We start from the raw sequence: 20777 nt of genomic DNA, 5'->3' as shown, positions 1-20777 counted from the left end.
TTTTTAACTGTTGTGATGTGTGCGTTTATCCGTTTAATGACTATTAGGATTCTTAATCATTGGATTAAAGGTTCTTAATCAGTGATTAAAGGGGGGGTTATTAAAGTAACAACTCTAATCTATGAAGGATATATTCCTATATAACCTTTGTGATTCCTATGAGGAGGGAGATAGAAAAATCAGTTTTTCATACTCTAAGTACTTGCTTTTGCTTAAGAGAAACTTTGCTACTTTCTTTTGAGTGTTCTTCACAAACTCTAAACACAAGTTCTTGTTTGATTCACTTAGAAGATCATCTAAGTGGATTGTTCTCTCCATTGTATCTCATTAGTTATTTCATGTTAACCCGTGATCCTAGAGGGGCGAAATTAAACTAATAGGAAAGCGTAGTTTTACGTGCCTTGGAGTGGTATATCCGGTTCTCTTGTTGATCACTTCTAACAATCTATTAGTTTAATTTTCTTCTTTCTTTTCGGATATTGCTCAATCACTCAGGGACATGACTATGAACTTCCAAAAGTTGGATAAGTTTGAGGGGGTGGGTTATCGAAGATGGCAAAAGAAGATGCACTTCTTGTTGACTACGTTGAATGTGGTGTATGTTCTTTCAACACCCATGCCACCATTCCCGAAAGATGGAGAGGAAGAGTCCATGGAGACTACAAGGAAGAGAACAAAATGGGAGAATGATGACTACATTTGTCAGGGTCACATTCTCAACTCTCTTACCGATCCTTTGTTCGATCTCTACCAAAATGTAGAGAGTGCAAAGGAACTTTGGGATGCTCTTGAGGCCAAGTACATTTCGGAAGATGCTTCAAGCAAGAAATTTCTTGTTAGTAATTTTAATTCATTTAGAATGACTAATGATCGGCCTATTGTAGAGCAATACCATGAAGTTCATCACATTTTGAACCAAATAAGATCATATGGTATGGTGATGGATGAGGCAGTTGCGGTTGCCTCAATCATCGATAAATTACCAAACCCTTGGAAAGATACTAAACATTCCTTGAAACATAGGAAGGAAGATATGTCCATGGAGCAATTAGGAACTCATCTTCGTATTGAAGAGGGGATTCGGGCTCAAGATGGGGTTAAGGATACTACTCCTAGTGTTCCTAAGTCTACCGTGAATATGGTAGAAGTTGGTGGGTCTAGTAAGACCAAGAAGTCCAACAATAACAACTATAACAAAACTAATGTTGCAAAAAAGAAGAGAAAGACTCTCACTTGTTGGGTATGCAATGGTCCTCATTTCAAGAGGGATTGTCCTTCTAAGAACAAGAAGAAGACAAAGAATGAACAACCTAGTGTTGTTCAAAACCAAGGTAAAATTGCACATGTTAATGTAATTGAAGAATTGCATTTTGTTGCTATGTTTTCTGAAATTATGTTTGTGCAGGTTGATGATTCTTGGTGGATAGATTCGGGAGCCTCTAGACATGTGCGCAATAATAAGCACTTCTTCAAGTCTTTGAAAGATTTGTGTTGTATTTCATGTTTTGATGATGCCAAATACTTAGGTTAATTTTACTATATAGTTTTATTTTGCGAAAAATATAAAATACCAAAAATGATGTAATGTTCAAATTTGCATTTATATCTTGTGGAGAAAGATTAATTATTTAATCTAAGTCAAGATATTTAATTTATACACTTTGAATCTTTATTATTAGGTATGTTTAATATTCCAGTAACTTAGAATCTTTGAATAAAAGATTCTTTAAGTTATTAGATATTTTGTGCTGTTGGAATTGTTTGAAAAACAGATGGAAAATAGCGTGGAGGAAAACGTGGAGATGATCCTTGAATATCTCCAACAAACTCCATTGTTGGAATAAGTGTGGCTGAAATTGTGGAGCTAAATCCTTGAAGCTCTCCAACTAACTCCTCCACCTGCGCATTACTTGCTGGAAGATTAGACCACTAACGAAAAGTAGTGGGAAGTTTATTTTCCATTGCAAGAAGAGTGGAGGAAGTGCAGCGAAATCAAGCCATGATCTCCATTACTCCACTTGTGCAATTTAAGGAGAACATGGAGCACAACATGACCAGTAGAAGAAGATTTGCAGCAGCTATATAAGAAGAAAGTATTTAAAGAAAAACTTGAGAACTTTCAAGCGAAAAACGTCGATCATTACTTAGAATGGTTTTCCTGTAATTTCTTCTTCATTCAACATACTCATTATTGTAATAATCATAGTGTGTGGCTGAGAGAAAATTAAGAGAATATTCTTGTATTCAATATAAAGAGAAAGAGAAGAGAGAAGACTTCGAGTGAAGTCAAGAAAAGTCACGTGTTCAGGAGGAACAAGGTGACTGGGGAACAAGTTCTTAGAGGAACAGAGAAGGTCCAATATTAGGTTGTACAAAAGAGAGTCTTTTGGCCTAGTATATTAAAGAGAGTTTGAGTCAAAATCCCTCGTGGTCTAGATTAAGAGAATATGCTTGTCCCTTTCTATCTTCGAGTTTGTTTTAATTCCGCATTACAAAACGAAAATTTCTCCTCAACTACAATTCACCCCCTCCCCCTCTTGTAGTTGGTCTAGTGTTCATACTAGAATAACGATTTGGATGATGGTCCTATGTTGTATATGGGGAATGATTATACGGTAAAGGCTAAAGGAATTGGCCAAGTAGAATTTATGTAAACCTCGGGAAAGACTTTAACTCTCCGGATGTTGTTTATGTACCGGAAGTTAGGAAGAATCTTGTGTCGGGAGGTCTTTTGAATAAGTATGGTTTAAAAGTTGTTTTTGAGTCGGATAAGTTTATTATTTCCAAGGGTGGTATTTATGTTGGACAAGGTTTCTTTTGTAATGGAATGTTTAAATTTAGTATTAATAATAAAATTGATACTAGTTCTATTTACATGCTTGATGTTTCTTCTCTATGGCACAATCGTTTATATCATGTAAATTATCGTAGATTATATGACATGTCTAAGATGGGTTTAATACCTCCTTTCTATTTAAAGTTAGAGAAGTGTCATACTTGCATGCTAAATAAAATTTCTAAAAATCCTTATCCTAGTGTGGCTAGACAAACGGTATTGCTAGAATTGGTGCATAGTGACTTGTGTGACTTTCATAGTTCACCTTCTTTAGGAAATAAAAAATATATTGTAACTTTTATTGATGATTTTTCAAGGTTTTGTTACATATATTTATTATTTACTAAAGATGAAGCACTAGAAAAGTTTAAGACCTTTAAAACCAAAGTGGAACTTCAAGTTAATAAAAAAGTTAAAAGACTTCAGACGGATAGGGGTGGTGAATACTATAATCCTGGTTATTTTAGTTCCATTGGTGTAATTCATGAAACAACCGCCCCATAGTCACCTCAAAGTAATGATATAGCGGAAAGGAAAAATAGGGTCCTAAAAGAAATGGTTAATACCATGCTTTCTAATTCGGGTCTTAATGACAGCTTTTGGGGTGATGCAATTTTAACTGCATGTTATATTTTAAATCGAGTTCCTAATAAAAGGAATAAGACTACCCCTTATGAACTTTGGTGTAACAAAAAGACTAATCTCAATTACCTTAAGGTATGGGGTTGTATGGCAATTGTCAAATTGACGGAACCTAAAAGGAAAACTTTAGGTGAAAAAGGAATTGATTGCATTTTTATAGGCTATGCGGTACATAGCAAAGCCTATAGGTTTTATGTCATTGAGCCCAATGATTTTGTCTCTATCCATTCCGTGATAGAGTCAAGGGATGCAATATTTGATGAGACTAGATTCTTATCGATTCCAAGACCAAAGGACATGATACCTAGTACTAGTTCCAACGTTGTGGATGACATTTCTAATGATCATGATACTACAACATCAGAAATTAGGAAAAGTAAAAGAATTAGAAAAGAGAAATCTTTTGGACCAGATTTTCAACTATATTTAGTTAAAGGGTCAAGGGAGACAATTTTGACTCAAATTTCATATTGTTACAATATGTAAGGGGATCCTAGGACCTTTTATGAGGCTATGAAGTCTCATGATTCTACTTTCTGGAAAGAGGCAGTGAATGATGAAATGGATTCAATAATGGGTAATCATACTTGGATTTTAGCTAATTTACCTCCCGGTTGCAAACCACTTGGTTGTAAATGGATTTTCGTAAGAAAAAAGGAAAATCGATGGAACCATACTAAAACATAAGGCCCGGTTAGTGGTCCAAGGTTTTAGGCAAAGATATGGTATCGATTATTTTGACACTTATGCTCCGGTAGCTAGAATAGCTACTATTAGACTTTTGATAGCATTAGCTGCAATTCATGGTCTAGTAATTCACCAAATGGATGTTAAAACTGCTTTCCTTAATGGTGAATTGGAGGAGGAAGTGTACATGAATCAACCTGAAGGGTTTGTGGTCAAAGGTCAAGAAACTAAAGTTTGCAAATTAGTTAGATCTTTGTATGGTCTTAAATAAGCACCTAAGGCATCAAAATTTTGATGAGGTTATTTTGTCTAGTGGGTTCAAAATAAATCAGTCTGATAAGTGTGTATATAGCAAATTTGATAATAACGATAAAGGAGTTATAATTTGCTTATATGTTGATGATATGCTTATTTTTGGGACTGATTTGGAACAAGTGGAAAAAATCAAAGTCTTTCTCTCTTCAGGGCCGTCTCGAACGATATAGAGGCCCTGTGCGAACTCATATTTGAAAATTTTCATAATGTAATAGCTCATCCATTAGTTCAAATAAGTAGATAAACCTTTTCTTTTTACTACTTGGACTTTTTCTATTTTGAGGCTCTCACAATTAAGAGGCCCTGTTCCATGGAACATGTTGAACATGTTAAAAGCCGCCCCTGTCTCTCTTCTAGCTTATCCATAAAAGATTTGGGTGAAGCGGATGTTATTCTAGGTATTAGAATAATGAGAGAGAAAGGGTCTATTTCTTTATCACAATCTCATTATATTAAGAAGGTGGTCAAGAGGTTTAATGAGTCAAATTCGACTCATTTTGCTACTCCTATGGATCCTAGCACTAGGGGAAAAAACATAAAGGGCTGCGCTTTTCGTAAAAGCACAGCCCTACTAGTGAAGGGCTGCGCTTTTTTAAAAAAGCGCAGCCCTTCTGTAGGTAAGAAGGGCTGCGCCTTTTTGAAAAGCGCAGCCCTACTAAGTGAAGGGCTGCGCTTTTTTAAAAAGCGCAGCCCTTCTGCTTAGTAGGGCTGCGCTTTTTTAAAAAAGCGCAGCCCTTCCTGAAAAATTTTGAAATTTCGGAATCGCGCGCTTTGAAATATTGAGCGGGGATTCGTCAAATATATTATCCCTCATTCTCTCTCCTCTCTCACGTCCCTCATTATTCCTTTCCTCCTTATCTCTCACCCTCTCTTCTCTCTCATCTTCTCTTCTCTCTCAAAAACTCCCATAAACATTTGTCTCAAAAACCCATTTTAAGTTTTTCCGATTTGCACTAAACATGACGACGGAGTCCGATTGCCTATTGTGATACCTTTTCGGAAGCGGAACGAGCCAACAAGTCAAACTCACTGCTTTACGGTGATGTTTAGGCTTTTTAAGCCATCCGAGTTCGTTTAAGCCTCCAAATAGCCATTTTAAGTTTTTCCGAAATTTTTTTTTCCTTTAAATTATGTATTTGGGTTTTGTTTTATGTATTTAAACATTATTAGGTTGTAGTTCTTGTATTTTTTCAGATCTATAATGTTCTTGTATACTTCTCTTTGTTTATATATTTTGATTAATGTTCTTGTATACTTTTCTTTGTTTTGATTAATGTTCTTGCTTGTATACTTCTCTTTGTTTTGATTAATGTTCTTGTATACTTCTCTTTGTTTTGAATGTTATTCTTGTATACTTCTCTTTGTTTATTTTGATTAATGGTATTCTTTATACTTCTCTTTGTTTATTTTGATTAATGTTATTCTTGTATACTTCTCTTTGTTTATTTTGATTAATGTTCTTGTATACTTCTTGTATACTTATTGTATACTTATTGTATACTTATCTGGGCTAGAAGGGCTGCGCTTTTTCCTAACTAGCGCAGCCCTTCTAGCTTAAGGGCTGCGCTTTTCTAGCGCAGCCCTACTTAAAAAGTGAAGGGCTGCTACTGAAAGGGCTGCTGTCAAAAAGCGCAGCCCTACATGCCTTTTTTAGCGCAGCCCTTCTTCATTTTTCCACTAGTGTAGTATTCACTTGGTTCCGAGTAGTGGTACTCCTATTTCACAATTGAAGTATGCAAGATTAATTGGAAGCTTGATGTATGCTATGACTAGCACTCAATCGGATATAGCTTTTACTATTGGCAAGCTCAGTAGGTATACTAGTAATCCTAGTATGCTGCATTGACAAGCATTGAGAAGAGTGTTAAGGTACTTAAATAAGACCTTGGATTATGTCATAACTTACAAAAGAGAACCTTCTATCTTAGAAGGTTACTCGGATGCTAGTTGGATTTCGAATAAGGAAGATTATGCATCCACTAGTGGTTGGGTGTTTCTTCTTGGAGGAGGTGCAATTTCATGGGCATCCAAGAAGCAAACATGTATAACGGATTCCACTATGGCATCGGAATTCATTGCTTTGGCTTCTTGTTGCCAAGAAGCGGAATGGCTAAGGAATTTGTTGAGTGAGGTTGACTTATGGGTCAAACCTATGTCACCTCTTCTATCCATTGTGATAGTGCATCAACTATAGCTAAAGCTTATAGCGAAGTCTACAATGGCAAGTCAAGGCACATTAGAGTTAGACATAGCTATGTGCGGGAAATGATAAGGAATAGTTGTATAACTATTAAGTTTGTTCGGTCTAGTTTGAACTTGGCGGATACGTTTACTAAACCGTTGTCAAGGGAACTAGTGAACAAAATGAACAAAGGGATGGGTCTTAAGCCTATTGAACAACCTATAGTGAAGGAAAACTCTATTTGATGTCTAATACAACGTTGAGATCTCAAATTCAAAGAGGATAATACTTCTCTAGAAGGTTGGGAGCACTTGTTTAATACATCCCAAGGTTAGTGCTTGTTGCTACAATGTTAAGGAGGTTAAATTTATTCTTAATAAATCTTTGATAAAGTGCTCAATTGTAGGAGCATGTTTGTAAAGATTTACCTATATAAGCTAAAGGTTTGGCCGTTTCACCAAGTCTAAGGCTTGACTTGGAACGCTTATGAATGGATATGGACACCAACGCTTCATAGGTGTCGAAGGTTAAAAAAACCTAGTTTACGTTTATGTGTATTAGTATCTTCAATAATTCGTAGTGGTTATATGGTTCGAAGCTTTGTTTATCATTATGATCAAAATTGTTGTAAAGCTACTCTTACTAAATGAAAATTCAATCGTAAGATATTTCCATGATGCATGAACATGATTGTTTCTGGTTTATAGCAAGTTGAAAAACTTTTCAACATTACCCTATAAATGGGAGGAGGATTGTTGGAACATTTATAGGGTAATGGGTTTTATGCTCATATGGTCATATACTAGAAGAGGAGGAGGTCTAATATGCAAAAGATTAGAGTACACAAAAGTACAAAAGCTCGTGGAAAAACCAAGGAAAAACAGAAGCTGCTCACGAGTCGCGACACCCGTCGCGGGTCGCAACCTGGGCCTCGCGACTCGCTAGCTTCTTCGCGAGTCGCGACCTGTCTTCTGTCTTGGAATGTGAAAAGATGCTTTGACGGTTTTTAACCGTTGTGATGTGTACGTTTATCCGTTTAATGACTATTAGGATTCTTAATCAGTGGATTAAAGGTTCTTAATCAGTGATTAAAGGAGGGGTTATGAAAGTAACAACTCTAATCTATTAAAGATATATTCCTATATAACCTTTGTGATTCCTATGAGGAGGGAGATAGAAAAATTAGTTTTTTATACTCTAGGTACTTGCTTTTGCTTGAGAGAAACTTTGCTACTTTATTTTGCGTGTTTTTCACAAACTCTAAACACAAGTTCTTGTTTGATTCACTTAGAAGATCATCTAAGTGGATTTTTCTCTCCATTGTATCTCATTAGTTATTTCATGTTAACCCGTGATCCTAGAGGGGCGAAATTAAACTAATAGGAAAGCATAGTTTTTCGTGCCTCGGAATGGTATATCCGATTCTCTTGTTGATCACTTCTAACACGTCTGTCCCTCCATATCAGTTGGAACTTAAAAGTTAATGTGCCACGACCCGAGTGTTTTGATACCGAATTTATCTAGCGGCAAGTGAGAATAACGGGTCTCTGTGGCTCGTATAAGTACGAGCATCTTGTATCTTTGAAAACAGGAGGTGCAATTATGTTCAGGGGATTTGGTAGCAGACTTTTCCAGCTTCTTATAGCAAAAAGAAAAATGCTAGGCAATTTGACAATTTCTTACAAGTCCTGAAAATCACATGTATCCAATGGCGGATCTTAATGGGGGTAGGCCTAGGCCTAGCCCCTCGTAAGTTAAAAAAAAAAAAGTGAAGCATGTAGACTAAAACCCAATATAAAAAAAAGTTAACACCAACCTTTGTCCTGGAAAACAAAAACAAAAACCTGAAAAGTGAAAAAGTGAAAACTAAAAAGAAAATCTGCAACTCTGTTAAAGTAAATGCAAGAATTCTGAAGTTTGGTAATTATCTTTTATTTTTTTCGATTTGTTATTCATTGTACTGCATAACTGCACTGTTTTTCTGCAATGTAAGTTTGGAACTCTGACATGTAGCGACAGAGCATGTCAACTTTTTATTTTTATGAATCTTGTGATTTGTGAAGTTATCACAATTCACACGCCAGCGAGTGACGCCACTCATCAATCATAATTCATCATATAATTCAATTTTGATTTTTTTTTCAATTGAAAACTTATTCATATTATCATGTATACTTTATAAATTATTGTAAATTCAAGCAATGTCATTGTATTATTGTATTACTCCCTCCGTTTCCTAAAGATCTTCCCACTTACTGTTCCTACAGATACCAAGGAAAATCAAGTTGTGTGGGGCATAGTGTGAGTAAAGTAGGAGAGAGAAAGGGGTTAAGATAAATAAATAAATAAAAATGGGTTAAAGTAGGAGAGAGAAATGAAGTAAAATTGAATTAATAATGTAATGGTGGACCATATGATAGTGACATGAGAAGGTAAATAGGGAAATTTGTTTTGCCAAATAAGGAATAAAATAAAAGAGGGAAGATCTTTTGGAAACACCCTTAAACGGAAAGAGGGAAGATCTTTAGGAAACGGAGGGAGTATGTAATTATTAAATTATACTACTTCCTCCATTTCGTCTTAAATGCAACAATGAAATATTTTATCTGACAAAAAATACCCCCTTTGTTGCATTTAAAACGAAACGGAGGAAGTATATAGAATATAAGTATATATAACTAGTTGATTAACTAATATCAATTTAATTACTCATATGAAAAATTGACAAATGTAGGTGATTATTATATTACTCAGATAAAAGCATAGATCTTTGTGCCAACGCACGCTTATTACTAGGGGTGTTCATAAAAAACCGAAACCGAAATACCGTACCGAAATACCGGTCGAAATGGGTGGTTATCGTACCGACAAAAAAAGTTTGAACGGTACGGTTACCGAACCGAAAAAATTAGCGGTTAAACGGTACGGTTATGATTTTTGAGTAAACGGTTAACCGAAATACCGAAATCTTTTTTTCTTTATTTAATTGTTGTGAAAAATTCTCAAACAATTACATTAATTCTAATATTTGTTGCTAAGTTACAACAATTAGAGGAATTATGTAATTATTTAGAAACTCTAGTATTAATATGAATATTGTAATTAGGAAATGAAGTAAATTCTTAGTGTTAGTTATGTTTTCTAATTGATTTATTATCCACTTTATAATACATTTTATATTAGAGTATATATAATATTAAAATATATGCAAAAAAAAATTGAAAATATATATATGTACATTAAGTAAAACATAATAGTATAACTTAAACAACGGTTAATGGTTAACCGAAAAACCGTACCGAAAAAACGGTTAACCGCTTAGGCGGTAACCGGTTTAAACGGTTACGGTTCGCAAAAAGAGTGTACCGAAACTTCCGGTTACCGAACCGAAATATTGTTTCGGGACGGTTAACCACCCATGAACACCCCCTACTTATTACTTATTAGGTATGTATTTTCTTAAACTTAATTTATAGCTTACTTTTTAGCATACTGTTTATATTTGTTGAGTTGGGTTAAACTAATTGATTAATGTTAGGGTTAATTGGCTAGAACAGCACCAACTTTGGACCAAGTGCAAGAAACAGCACAACTGTAAACGGGTGCAATGCGTAGCACCAACTTAAAGGTGGGGTGCAGGAAATAGCATAAATGATGCCGGAGAACGGAGATTCCACCGGAACTAGGGAATCTCTATTATTTTAATGTTTTTGTTAATTCCCTCCCCTTTTTTTTAGTAAGTCACGTGACCCCTTGTTTTTCCCTCCTTTCCATTTCTTTTCTATTCTCTCTCTTCTCTTCTTCTTCAAGCTATTTTCGGCACCCATGAACTTCTGGAAATCGCCATTTTAGACAAGGAAGACGAAGATCAATTGAACATCTACGCGCAAAGCAAAATCTGAACTTCAAGTTGGTGAGTTTGCTTACATTGTTTTTTTTTTAATTTGGGTAATTCTCTAATGTGCGATAATTAGGGTTAAGTTAGATGAAATTAAAGGGGTCTGAAACATGTGTGGAAGATTAATTGCTTAAAAAAATGTTTGTGCTTGAAGTGAATGTGTGTGATGGTTGTGTTTGATTTTGCTCAATCGTATTTTTTCTGTGCTTTTGTGTTTTTTGCAAAAAATTCAAACTAACCTTCCACTTTGAACACCCATGGAACTGTCTGCCATGGTTCCCATTTCTCTTGCTCACAGTTTGCGCCATGGCTGGCAAGCCATGGTGGCAGTAAACTTTCCCATGCCTTTCAACCATGATGAAGGTTGACAGTTAAAGAAGAAGAGAAGAGAGAGAATCGGGGATTTTTGTTAAATGAGATTGGGAATTTAGGGTTTCTGATAATTGAGAAAAGGGGATTGAAAATGGAGTTGGAAGTTAAAGAAGAAGAGGGAAAAACAAGGAGAACACGTGACTTACTAAAAAAAGGGGAGGGAATTAACAAAAACATTAAAATAATAGAGATTCCCTAATTCCGGTGGAATCTCCGTTCTCCGGCATCATTTATGCTATTTCCTGCACCCCATTATTAAGTTGGTGCTACGCTTTGCACCCGTTTAAAGTTGTGCTATTTCTTGCACTTGGTCCAAAGTTGGTGCTGTTTTAGCCAATTAACCCTTAATGTTATTGTGGAGAAATCTAGCCCCTATAGCAAATCTTTCAAGATCCGCCACTGCCTGCATCACTTGGTAAGATCACATAAAATTTCACAAAGGATCAATAATATGACATTTATAAATCCCTTGGGTGCAATACTACTTTCAATCTTAAAACTTCTGAGACTCTGATCAGATTTGCGAAAAAGGGAGAGGACATAAAATATCATCATGATGAAAAACAGAAATTTACAGATAAAAAATATAAATAATGCTGCCTAACTATATACATAATTCTTGTTCTTTTTCTCAGTGAAACCGAGTGTTCATGTAACAACAATTCACCTTGTAGAAGAGAGATTTGCAGTTCTTTCCCCAGATTGCTGACTATTTAGCTTTCATCTTAGACTGTACCATTCAGTTTGCCGAGTGTAACAGTGTCAAAAGGCTCAGAGAGGTAATTGTGTGTTTGAGCAGACAATTCTTGTGCCACATAACGCATTGTAGGCCGCCGATCTGGTTCTGTGCTAGTGCATAACAAAGCTAATGTGACTGCCACAACCACTTCCTCGCTTATATGCCCTTTAGGTGGTGAGAGATGTTGATCTAAAATGTCTTTTAGTAGTGCATCTCGCTTCTCAGCGACAGAAGACAACGAGGTCAGAAGGTCCCCTGGATGTTTCCCCATCATAACCTCCAATGCCACCACTCCATAGCTATAAACATCACACTTTTCTGTCACTCTCATTGTCAGAGCCAACTCTGCAAAGATGACAAGATGAGAAGATCGAGTAATATAACATAATGTTCAAACACTAACTATATAAATGAGAATAACCTTCAGATTCTAGATATAGATCTATACTTTGAAACACCATATATATATATATATGAGAGTATAATCTTCAGAGGTTATCTAAATAGATGTAAAAACTGAAAAGAAGATACGATTTTTTAATAAAAAATGAAAAAAGAAAAAAAAAAATTTAAATTTAGGTTAATTGATATTGAGTGCACATAGTGATCATTTACTCAGATCTTTATCAACTAGAGATGCACACCGATAAAAATGTACATGCTAAATCAACTTCATATATGACTTACCAGGGGCCATATATCCATAAGAACCAGCAACTGTGGTCCAGCTAGATGCATCTGAGCTGAGAAACTTTGCTGTGCCAAAATCTGAAAGTCGAGGCTCAAATTCAGAATCAAGCAAGACATTGTTAATGGAGATGTCACGATGAACAATAGGTGGAGTGCAATCATGGTGCAAGTAAGCGACTGCATGAGCTAACCCTCTTACGATATTCACTCGTCTTTCCCACCCTAGTTCCACTTTGGCTTCTTCACTGTGCAACACATCCCCCAAACTGCCCCTTTCCACATAGTCATAGACCAAATACATAGACCCGTTTTTGGAGCAATAACCATATAACTTAATTATATTCCGGTGTCTAACCTCAGTCAGTGCCCTTATCTCGTTCTCGAAACTTTGTTTATTTGCTGAAGGAATGTCGCTAGAATCTGATACTTTAAGCTTCTTGACGGCAACTACGTGACCTGACAACAAAGATGCCCTATATACACTACCAAAACCGCCTTTCCCAATGCAATAGAAATCACTGAAATCATCAGTGGCCTTAACAATCTCCCTGAAGGTAAATTTCCCTTCTGTCCCCCATATCAAAGACTCTGATTCACTCGTTTCTGAGAAATTTTTGCTCTCCAAATCTTGCTGATTTTTCTTTCTGCAACATAAAACTGCAGCAATTACGCATAGAAGGAGAAGGGAGGCAATCGGTACCACAACAGCAATAATAACTTTTCTGTGATTAGTGCGAGAATTGTTACGATCACAAATGAGTATTCCAGTTGCATTTCCGCAAAGGCCAGAATTTCCCATGTACAGCCCATGTTGGAAAACAATGCCACTAGGGACTGAACCTGACAAATTATTGTAGGATAGATCAAAGGACTGTATGCTGATCATATTCGTCAGTGATGGTGGGATCTCCCCTGAGAGAGAATTATGAGATAAATTGAGGCTCTCCAAGGATCTGAGCTTGTCAAAGTCTTGAGGGATTCGACCAGAAAGAGAGTTGCTGCTTAAATCCAATAGAACTTGTATATTATCCAAGTTTCCGAGCTCTTCTGGCATGTTTCCTGATAATCCATTGTGACTCAAGTTCATGCTCAGTACATTGGCACAATCCCCTAGTTCTCGAGGAATTTCTCCTGACAGATTGTTGGCTGACAAGTCGAGATAGTTAAGAGACTGCATATTGCCTATGCTTTCCGGAATATCTCCTGTCAAGTGATTCCTGCTTATGTCAAGGATGATCAACAAGCTCAAATCTCCTAGTTCAGTAGGAACGATCCCTCTGAGTTCATTCGAACCAAGACTTAGAACACGCAAATTTTGCAGCTTCCCAAGCTCAGCTGGTATTTCTCCTGATAGTTGGTTTCTGTCTAACTGAAAGTTAGTCAGATTACCACATTCTCCCCAACTGGGTGAGATTTCACCAGCAAACTGATTCCCAGTCAGACTGATAAAAGTGAGATTTGGGTGCAAATCGAATGCATCCGATAGATTCCCATTGAACTGATTTCCTTCCATGCGGACTCTGACTAATCCTGAGCAGTTTCTCAAACAATCAGGAACATTCCCACTGAAATTGTTGCCATTGACTGTCAGGAGCATAAGATTGAATCCACTGCACAACCTGGGAGGCAATTCCCCAGAGAAAGAGTTGTTTGAAAAGCTAACATTGGTAAGATGAGGGATATTTTCACCAAAAGTTTGCGGGATTGTCCCAGAGAGATCATTGGTGAAAACAGAGATTATTTCTAGGTTGGTAAGGTTTGATAAAGTCTCGGGTAACTCTCCCTGCAGCTGATTAGTATTGAGATCAAGAATTCTCAACGATGTGAGATTTCCAATCTCGGGTGGGATTCTTTCAGTGAGATTGTTCGTGAACAGCTGTATGATTTCAAGGTTGCTCAAGTTCCCAATGGTTGAAGGAATTGGTCCAGAAAGTCGGTTTGATGAAAGATCAAGCTCCCTCAGGTCATTCAGGTTCCCAATCTCTAAGGGTATAGTACCAGTAAAACTGTTATTGAAAAGATAAAGAATCTGAAGTTTTGACAGTTGGCCTATTTCTGGTGAGATATTCCCACTGAAATTATTATTCTGCAATTGCAGGGAAATCAACTCAGTCCAATTGCTGAGGAAATTTGGGGAGATCTCACCAAACAAATTGTTTTCAGATACTGCAAATCTTGTTATACTCCTAAGACTGCTCAAAGACAAGGGCAACTCCCCAGTGAGTGAATTTATAGCAGCAGCAAAATAAGTAAGGTTGGTACATAACCCAAGCTCACTAGGAATACTAGAATTCAATCTATTCATTCGAATATCGAACCACTCGAGGCTCCTCAGTCGGCCTATGGATGAAGGAATACCTCCAGACAGAGAATTACTAAACAACTCAACAACTCTGAGGGAAGAAATCAAACTAATACTCTCTGGAATCGAACCGGAAAATCGGTTCTCAGCCAGATGAAGTTCAGTTAAATTTGAGAGCCTAGAAATATTGGGTGATATTGAACCATTGAATTCATTAGAACCAAGATGAAGATACTCAAGATTAAGAAGATTACTAAAAAGTGATTCTGGGATTAACCCACTAAAATGATTAATTGACAAATCAAGATAAGTCAAATTCCTGCACCTTAAAATGAACCTAGGAAACTCACCACTTAGCTCATTCAACCCAAAACTCAAGTTGGTTAACAAAGGCATGTCATTAAACATAGACCAATCAGGTGATTCAAGGAAATTTGACCCAATATCTAAAAACCTTAATCTCTCCAAGTTGCTAATTTCAACAGGAATGCTGTCACCTATGCTATTATTATTAAGATTAAGATAAACAAGCTGTGACAACTGACTAATTTCAGGAGGAATAAACCCATCAAAATAATTTATACTAAGGTCTAAATGATTAAGATTAGAAAGATTACCAATACTTGGTGGGATTTGACCTTCAAGAATGTTGTTTTGAAGAATTAAACTTGTGAGATTTGTAAAAACACTGAAATTGAAGGTGGTTAAATTACCAGTAAGACCCTGATTGGTCAAATTAATGTTTGAGAGAGAATCTGAATTGTCACAAATAATTCCAGTCCAATTACAGACATTTTGGGCATTGGAAATATTCCAGGAGGAGAGAGGATTAGGTTCAGATAATGAGTTTTTCCACCTGATAAGTTCTTGTGCTTCTGTTATTGTTGCTGCTGAAGTTGAGGTAAAAATGAAGGCTAAAAAGAAGAGGCAATATAGAATTGTTTTGTTAGCCATTTGAAGTTGGAAATGTGAAGAAGAATAAGCAGCAGCAGCCATAGTTTTGGTGTTTATGAATGTGTGCTTGGTGTGGAAATTAAAAAAAGAAAATAAGATTTAACAGCCAAGTTTTTTGACTTCAACTTTCATGCAGATTCGACGACTTAAATAAGAATGTTGACTTATCAATGATTAAGATATCAATGACTTATCAAGAATGTGTTGACCAATTAATATTGAAGTGTTGTAAACGATAAGTCATATATCTCCTCCGTTTTTTTTGTTTGTTTTTTTTTATTAGGAAATTAAGTCAACCCAAGGGCTAACCCCCACAAGGCTACTAGCCCATAGGAAACACCAACACATTGGCTGGTAAAGCATGCATAGCATGCTAAGGAAATACCCCAACATAATGATGGGGTAAGGATCGAATCCCTGACCTCAAGGGCCAAGGGGGAGGGCTCTACCCACTTGAGCTACCTTCTATCCTTCCTCCATTTTTCAATAGTTGTACCAAAGTAATCATTAAATTTATTAATGTATGATTTTGACCATAAATACGTGAAATTATAAACAGTTGTTATGATGAAATTATTTGCTGAAATGACTCCAATAATATCTTATATTGTTTAGTTTGTTAAGGTAGACAATGTAAATAATGTTAAAAGCCGATTTGATATTAGTTGTACCTAGGGTGCTTATCAAGCAAGGCGAGTCTGAATAGTATTGGGCTCGGCTGGAGCTCGTTTAACTTTTCATGGGCTAGGCTCGGCTCGAGCTCGTAATTAGAATTTGCAGCTTGAGCTCGGCTCGTGAGCTCATTTAGGCTCGGCTCATGAGCTCGATTAGGCTCAGGCTCGACTAGTGAGCTCGTTTAGACTTGAATTTTCTCTATCTTTTTTGTTTTCTTTTTCTTTTTAATTGTTTTTACCTTTTCTTTTTATTTTTCTTCTATTATATACCTTAGTTAATACTCCCTCTGCTTTTATTTATTTGCTACATTTTCCAAAAAGGGTTGCTTTTTTTTATTTGCTACATTTCCTTATTAGGAGACTTGGCCCACCAGAAAGTAATAGTATTATATTTGTTTCCCCTCTTCTTCCACCAAAAAGTACTACTTTTTTCTCTTTTTCCACTCTATTTAATTCTAAAGGGATCAAAAAGTACACTAAAAAAGAATGAAAATGACATCTCCTAAATTCTTGTGTAAACCAAAATGTAGCAAATAAATAAAAGCGGATGGAGTATCTTAAAAGAAATACTTAATATAATTTTTTAATATATAAATAATTTTTTAATATAAAATAATAATCAAGTTGTTCACGAGCTTTACGAGTCGAGCTTTGTCTAGCTCGGCTTGGCTCGTTTAAGTCTCAAGCCGAGCCCGAGCTCGAGCCGAATTTCAACAAGCCGAGCTTTGACCGAGTTTTGACGGAGCTGATCCCGAGATGCTCGCGAGCTTGTCAGGCTCATTACTACCCTAGTTGTACCACTATTAATAAAACACGGAAGAGTCCCTTCAAAAAAAGGGAGGAATTGTATACTCCCTCCGTTTCATTTTAATTTTTACACTTTGATATTTTACACTATTCACAAGTTTCACTTTCACCATCATTTGTGATTTATACGCGAATGAAAATATAGTCATGTGTGATCTTGTTAGATTCATCATAACATGTATTTTATTAATATGTACTTTTTATAATTTTTACAAATACAAAAGTAAAGATATATGCCCTTAAAGTGCATTGACATGTGTGAAAAGTGTAAGTGTGTAGATTAAAAATGAAACGGAAAAGTGGTAGGTAAAGTCAACGCTGCATGTAGACAAGAAAGAGATTCATGCATGCATAATTAATGCTTATTGGCCTTGAATTGCTGAAACTATTGGTCGTGAAATAAATTATGATAATTGATAAACGCGGATAACACAAGTTGCAATTGTCGTGTACCGTTTCTTTAGGGTTTTTTTTTGTTGAGGTCCTTGGATGAATTACATTAGTCAAATGTCAAACAAACGTAATCTAATCTAGAAAGGTACACATATTTAGTATATTACTGTATTTGTACTACACCGTACGAATGCAAGGATATCGATGGCCAGTAGAGGTGGGCACAGGCCGTGCCGGGACGACCCACGTGCCAAGCCCGCGTGCCTCGTGCCACAACGTGCCGTGCCAAAACGGGTCAAGAAATGCTCGTGCCGTATCGGGCTCGTGCCAAGTTGTAAAATCTAAGGTCCATGCACGAGCCGGCCCACGTGCCGTACCGGGCCGGCTCGTGCCGTGCCATCGTGCCTTATACAAATTTTAAATATTATGAAATTTTAACCAAAATAAGCGTGCCAACTTGCGGGCCGGCCCGTCGTGCTCGTGTCGGGTTCGTGCCAAACTTTTAGAATGTTGTTCATGCGTGGCCCACGGCCCACCACTCGTGTCGGCGTGCCGTGTCGTGCTCATAGCGGGCTCGTGCTGGGCCGGGCTCAAATCGTGTCGTGCCGGGCTGGCCCTCGTGCCGGCTCGGCCCATGCCCAGCTCTATCGATGGGCGATGGGAGGTTGGGAACTACGACCGGTTTTGCTACATAGTTAAATTAAGATAATACTTCCTACTTCTTTTTCTATTACAATAAATAAATTTTCACACTTTCTAATGTCAATGTGCTATTTTAATTATTAATATTTTATATTACTTCTTATTAAAAAATTATAAATATTTGATATTTGAAAGTACATATAAGACAAATCTAATAAAACTCTACGTGACTATATTTTTCCTTACATAAATATCACCATATATAGTGAAAGGATGGTAGGCAGTAGCGGATCCAGTGTGGGTTCAGTTGAACCAACTGAACCCACATGGATCCTCGAAAAAATTAAACTGGTATTTAGAGGACAAAGAAACTCATTAATAAGAAACAAGCGGCAAAGTAATGTAAAGGATGTGAAGTTGGCTCAGCGGTGTAAATAGCGTCAGTGATAATGCTCTTGCATGCAAGGTCGTGGGATCAAATCCCTGTAAATACTTTGTTGTATCTTTTTTACTTTTTCTTTCCTCCTTTTCTTTTTCATTAATTCAACTTATGTTTTTTTTTCTTGGTTTTATTTTTCTTTTGATCCTCCATTTTCTAGCTTTTCTTTTTTCACAAATAATCCTCTAACCACCCGGTAGTAATATATTAATAGGAAATGAATCTGGTTTAATTTTCCTTTACTTCGAATTAACTTGCTCAAGAAATCAATTATTGATAGCATTAATAATTTATAAGCCAAACTATATTACAAAGACCTTGATGTTGGAGTCGTTAATTATTAGTAGCATTAAAAATTTATTAGTCAACATGTATAAATATTATTTAACACCTTTACAGATAAGTATTAAAGTAAAAATTTGTCGCATGCTTCGCGTGCGTATAAGACTAGTATTTGTTCTATGTTTAAACAAGTTCGAACCCACGTTGTTCAATTCCTGGATCCGCCACTGGTGGTAGGTGAATAGTATAAAGATTCATTTGTCTCAATATAAAAAGAATGAAGGAAGTACTAACTACCTTTTGCGTTCTTTTTCTATTGCAACAATGAATTTGACACGATTTAAATAAGTAAAAAAAAGTGGGTAGTTTAGCATCAAGTTACCCATTTAATTAACTAGAGTATGAGAGAGAAATAAATTCTTAATAAAGTTAAAATAATTTTATGAGGCAAAGTGAGAGATAAATTATGGTTTTAGAAGATAAAGTAAGGACAACATTATCAATTAAAATTGATTTTTCAACCAAAAGTGGAATCGTTGCAATAGATAAAAAATGATTGAAGTCATGATTAGGCCCCTCAAGTTTTCTCAAAGGTGAGATTAGGCCCTTAAGTTACACATGTGGTGATTAACCCCCACAACTTCACCAAATGTGAGATTATACACTAATTATAATATATAACCATTTTGTCTTTACTAAAGTATCTTTTATTTGAGAAAAAATACCTGGGAAAAAAATCGAAAATCATTTACTTCCCCCGTTCTGTTTTAAACGAAACATTGAGTGAAATGACACTATTCATTGATCAATGTTGACTTCAATTTATTACCATTATATAAGGAAAAACATAGTCAAGTGGGATCTTGTTAGATTCGTCTCGATGCATACTATCAAACTATAACTTTTTTATATTTTTTACGTGTGCACAACTAAAGATATTTGTTAAGTTTTATGCCTTGAAATTCGTCAAAATTGTTCTTCGCAGGCCCGCTTGATTGGGCGTTTGTCGCGAATTACGATCGGGCAATCGCCCGATCGGGCCCCAGACGTCAGCAGGTTTGATCAAGCAGTCAGATGTCGCCCGCCCGATTGGGCGGCTGAGTTTTACGCGATTTTGACTTATTCCGTTTTGGTTTATCTTTTAGGGTTTTGTACAGGGTTCTTTATATTACAAAAGCGCTTTCGGGTGTTCATTATTTAACACACAACTTTTTGAACACTAGCCTCTAGTATTTTTAGGACTCCTTGTATTATTTTTTCTGATCCTACACATGTGGACGTTGGTCTATTTTGACTGAACCACGTAAATCCTTGTGTTCTTTGTTTGTTCTTCTTTATTGTTTTTCTCATTTTTATTATTTCATTGACTTATTCCGCACTAATCAAACTACAACACTATGTTTTCTAACAATACTAATGATTAAAGAAGCACAATGGGTTGCGTGAAAAAGCAAACATTTCATTTAAAACAGAACGGGGGAAGTATGATGATTTAAAATATCTTAAATCCATAAATATATATCAATTGCAATAAAAGATATCTTAACAATTACAATAAGAACATCATATAATTCCAATTAAACTTTATCATCTTCAAGTGCTTCTCATCATCACATCACTAGAAATAAGCAAAAGTGAGAATGAAAAAAAAAAAAAACTAGTTTACTAAAGAGAAAATGGCAGCCAACCATATCATGTTCCTAAAATCATTCATTTTGCTTATTCTAATTTAATATCTTAGTATTAACAATAAAAAGTATTTTAATAAAGATAAAAAGGCTAAATAAATAAGTGTATAATCTCACATATGGTAAAGTCGTGGGTGTGTTAATCAGCACAAGTGAAACTTGAGGGGCCTAATATCACTTTTGAGCAAACTTAGGAGGGTTAATCACCACTTTTGCATAATGGGTTGGCGAAAAT

At 36.1% G+C, this 20777-nt stretch overlaps 1 protein-coding gene across 1 annotated transcript; it reads right to left on the bottom strand.

Moving 5' to 3' along the window:
- Positions 1–10579: 10579 nt before the first annotated feature.
- On the bottom strand, positions 10580–15747 carry LOC104899223 (MDIS1-interacting receptor like kinase 2). Its single transcript, XM_010686376.4, has 2 exons — positions 12359–15747; positions 10580–12016 (listed from the first exon to the last, which is right to left on the bottom strand). Exons 1-2 carry the CDS (start codon positions 15657–15659, stop codon positions 11658–11660), a joined length of 3660 nt encoding a protein of 1219 aa, XP_010684678.2. The 5' UTR covers positions 15660–15747; the 3' UTR covers positions 10580–11657.
- Between the last annotated feature and the right edge of the window lie 5030 nt (positions 15748–20777).

This window comes from Beta vulgaris, chromosome 7 (assembly GCF_026745355.1).
Source record: "Beta vulgaris subsp. vulgaris cultivar EL10 chromosome 7, EL10.2, whole genome shotgun sequence".
Classification (NCBI taxonomy): Eukaryota; Viridiplantae; Streptophyta; class Magnoliopsida; order Caryophyllales; family Amaranthaceae; genus Beta; species Beta vulgaris.
The sequence above is the reverse complement of the archived record's forward strand: the minus strand, read 5'-3'. Positions and strand labels throughout refer to the sequence as shown.

Excerpts from the sequence above, each read along its gene's own strand:
- LOC104899223 (XM_010686376.4), bottom strand. The coding sequence starts at position 15,659 with ATGGCTGCTGCTGCTTATTCTTCTTCACATTTCCAACTTCAAATGGCT. Across the intron at positions 12,017-12,358 it reads TTATGGATATATGGCCCCTG|AGTTGGCTCTGACAATGAGA; the intron begins GTAAGTCATATA and ends TCATCTTTGCAG.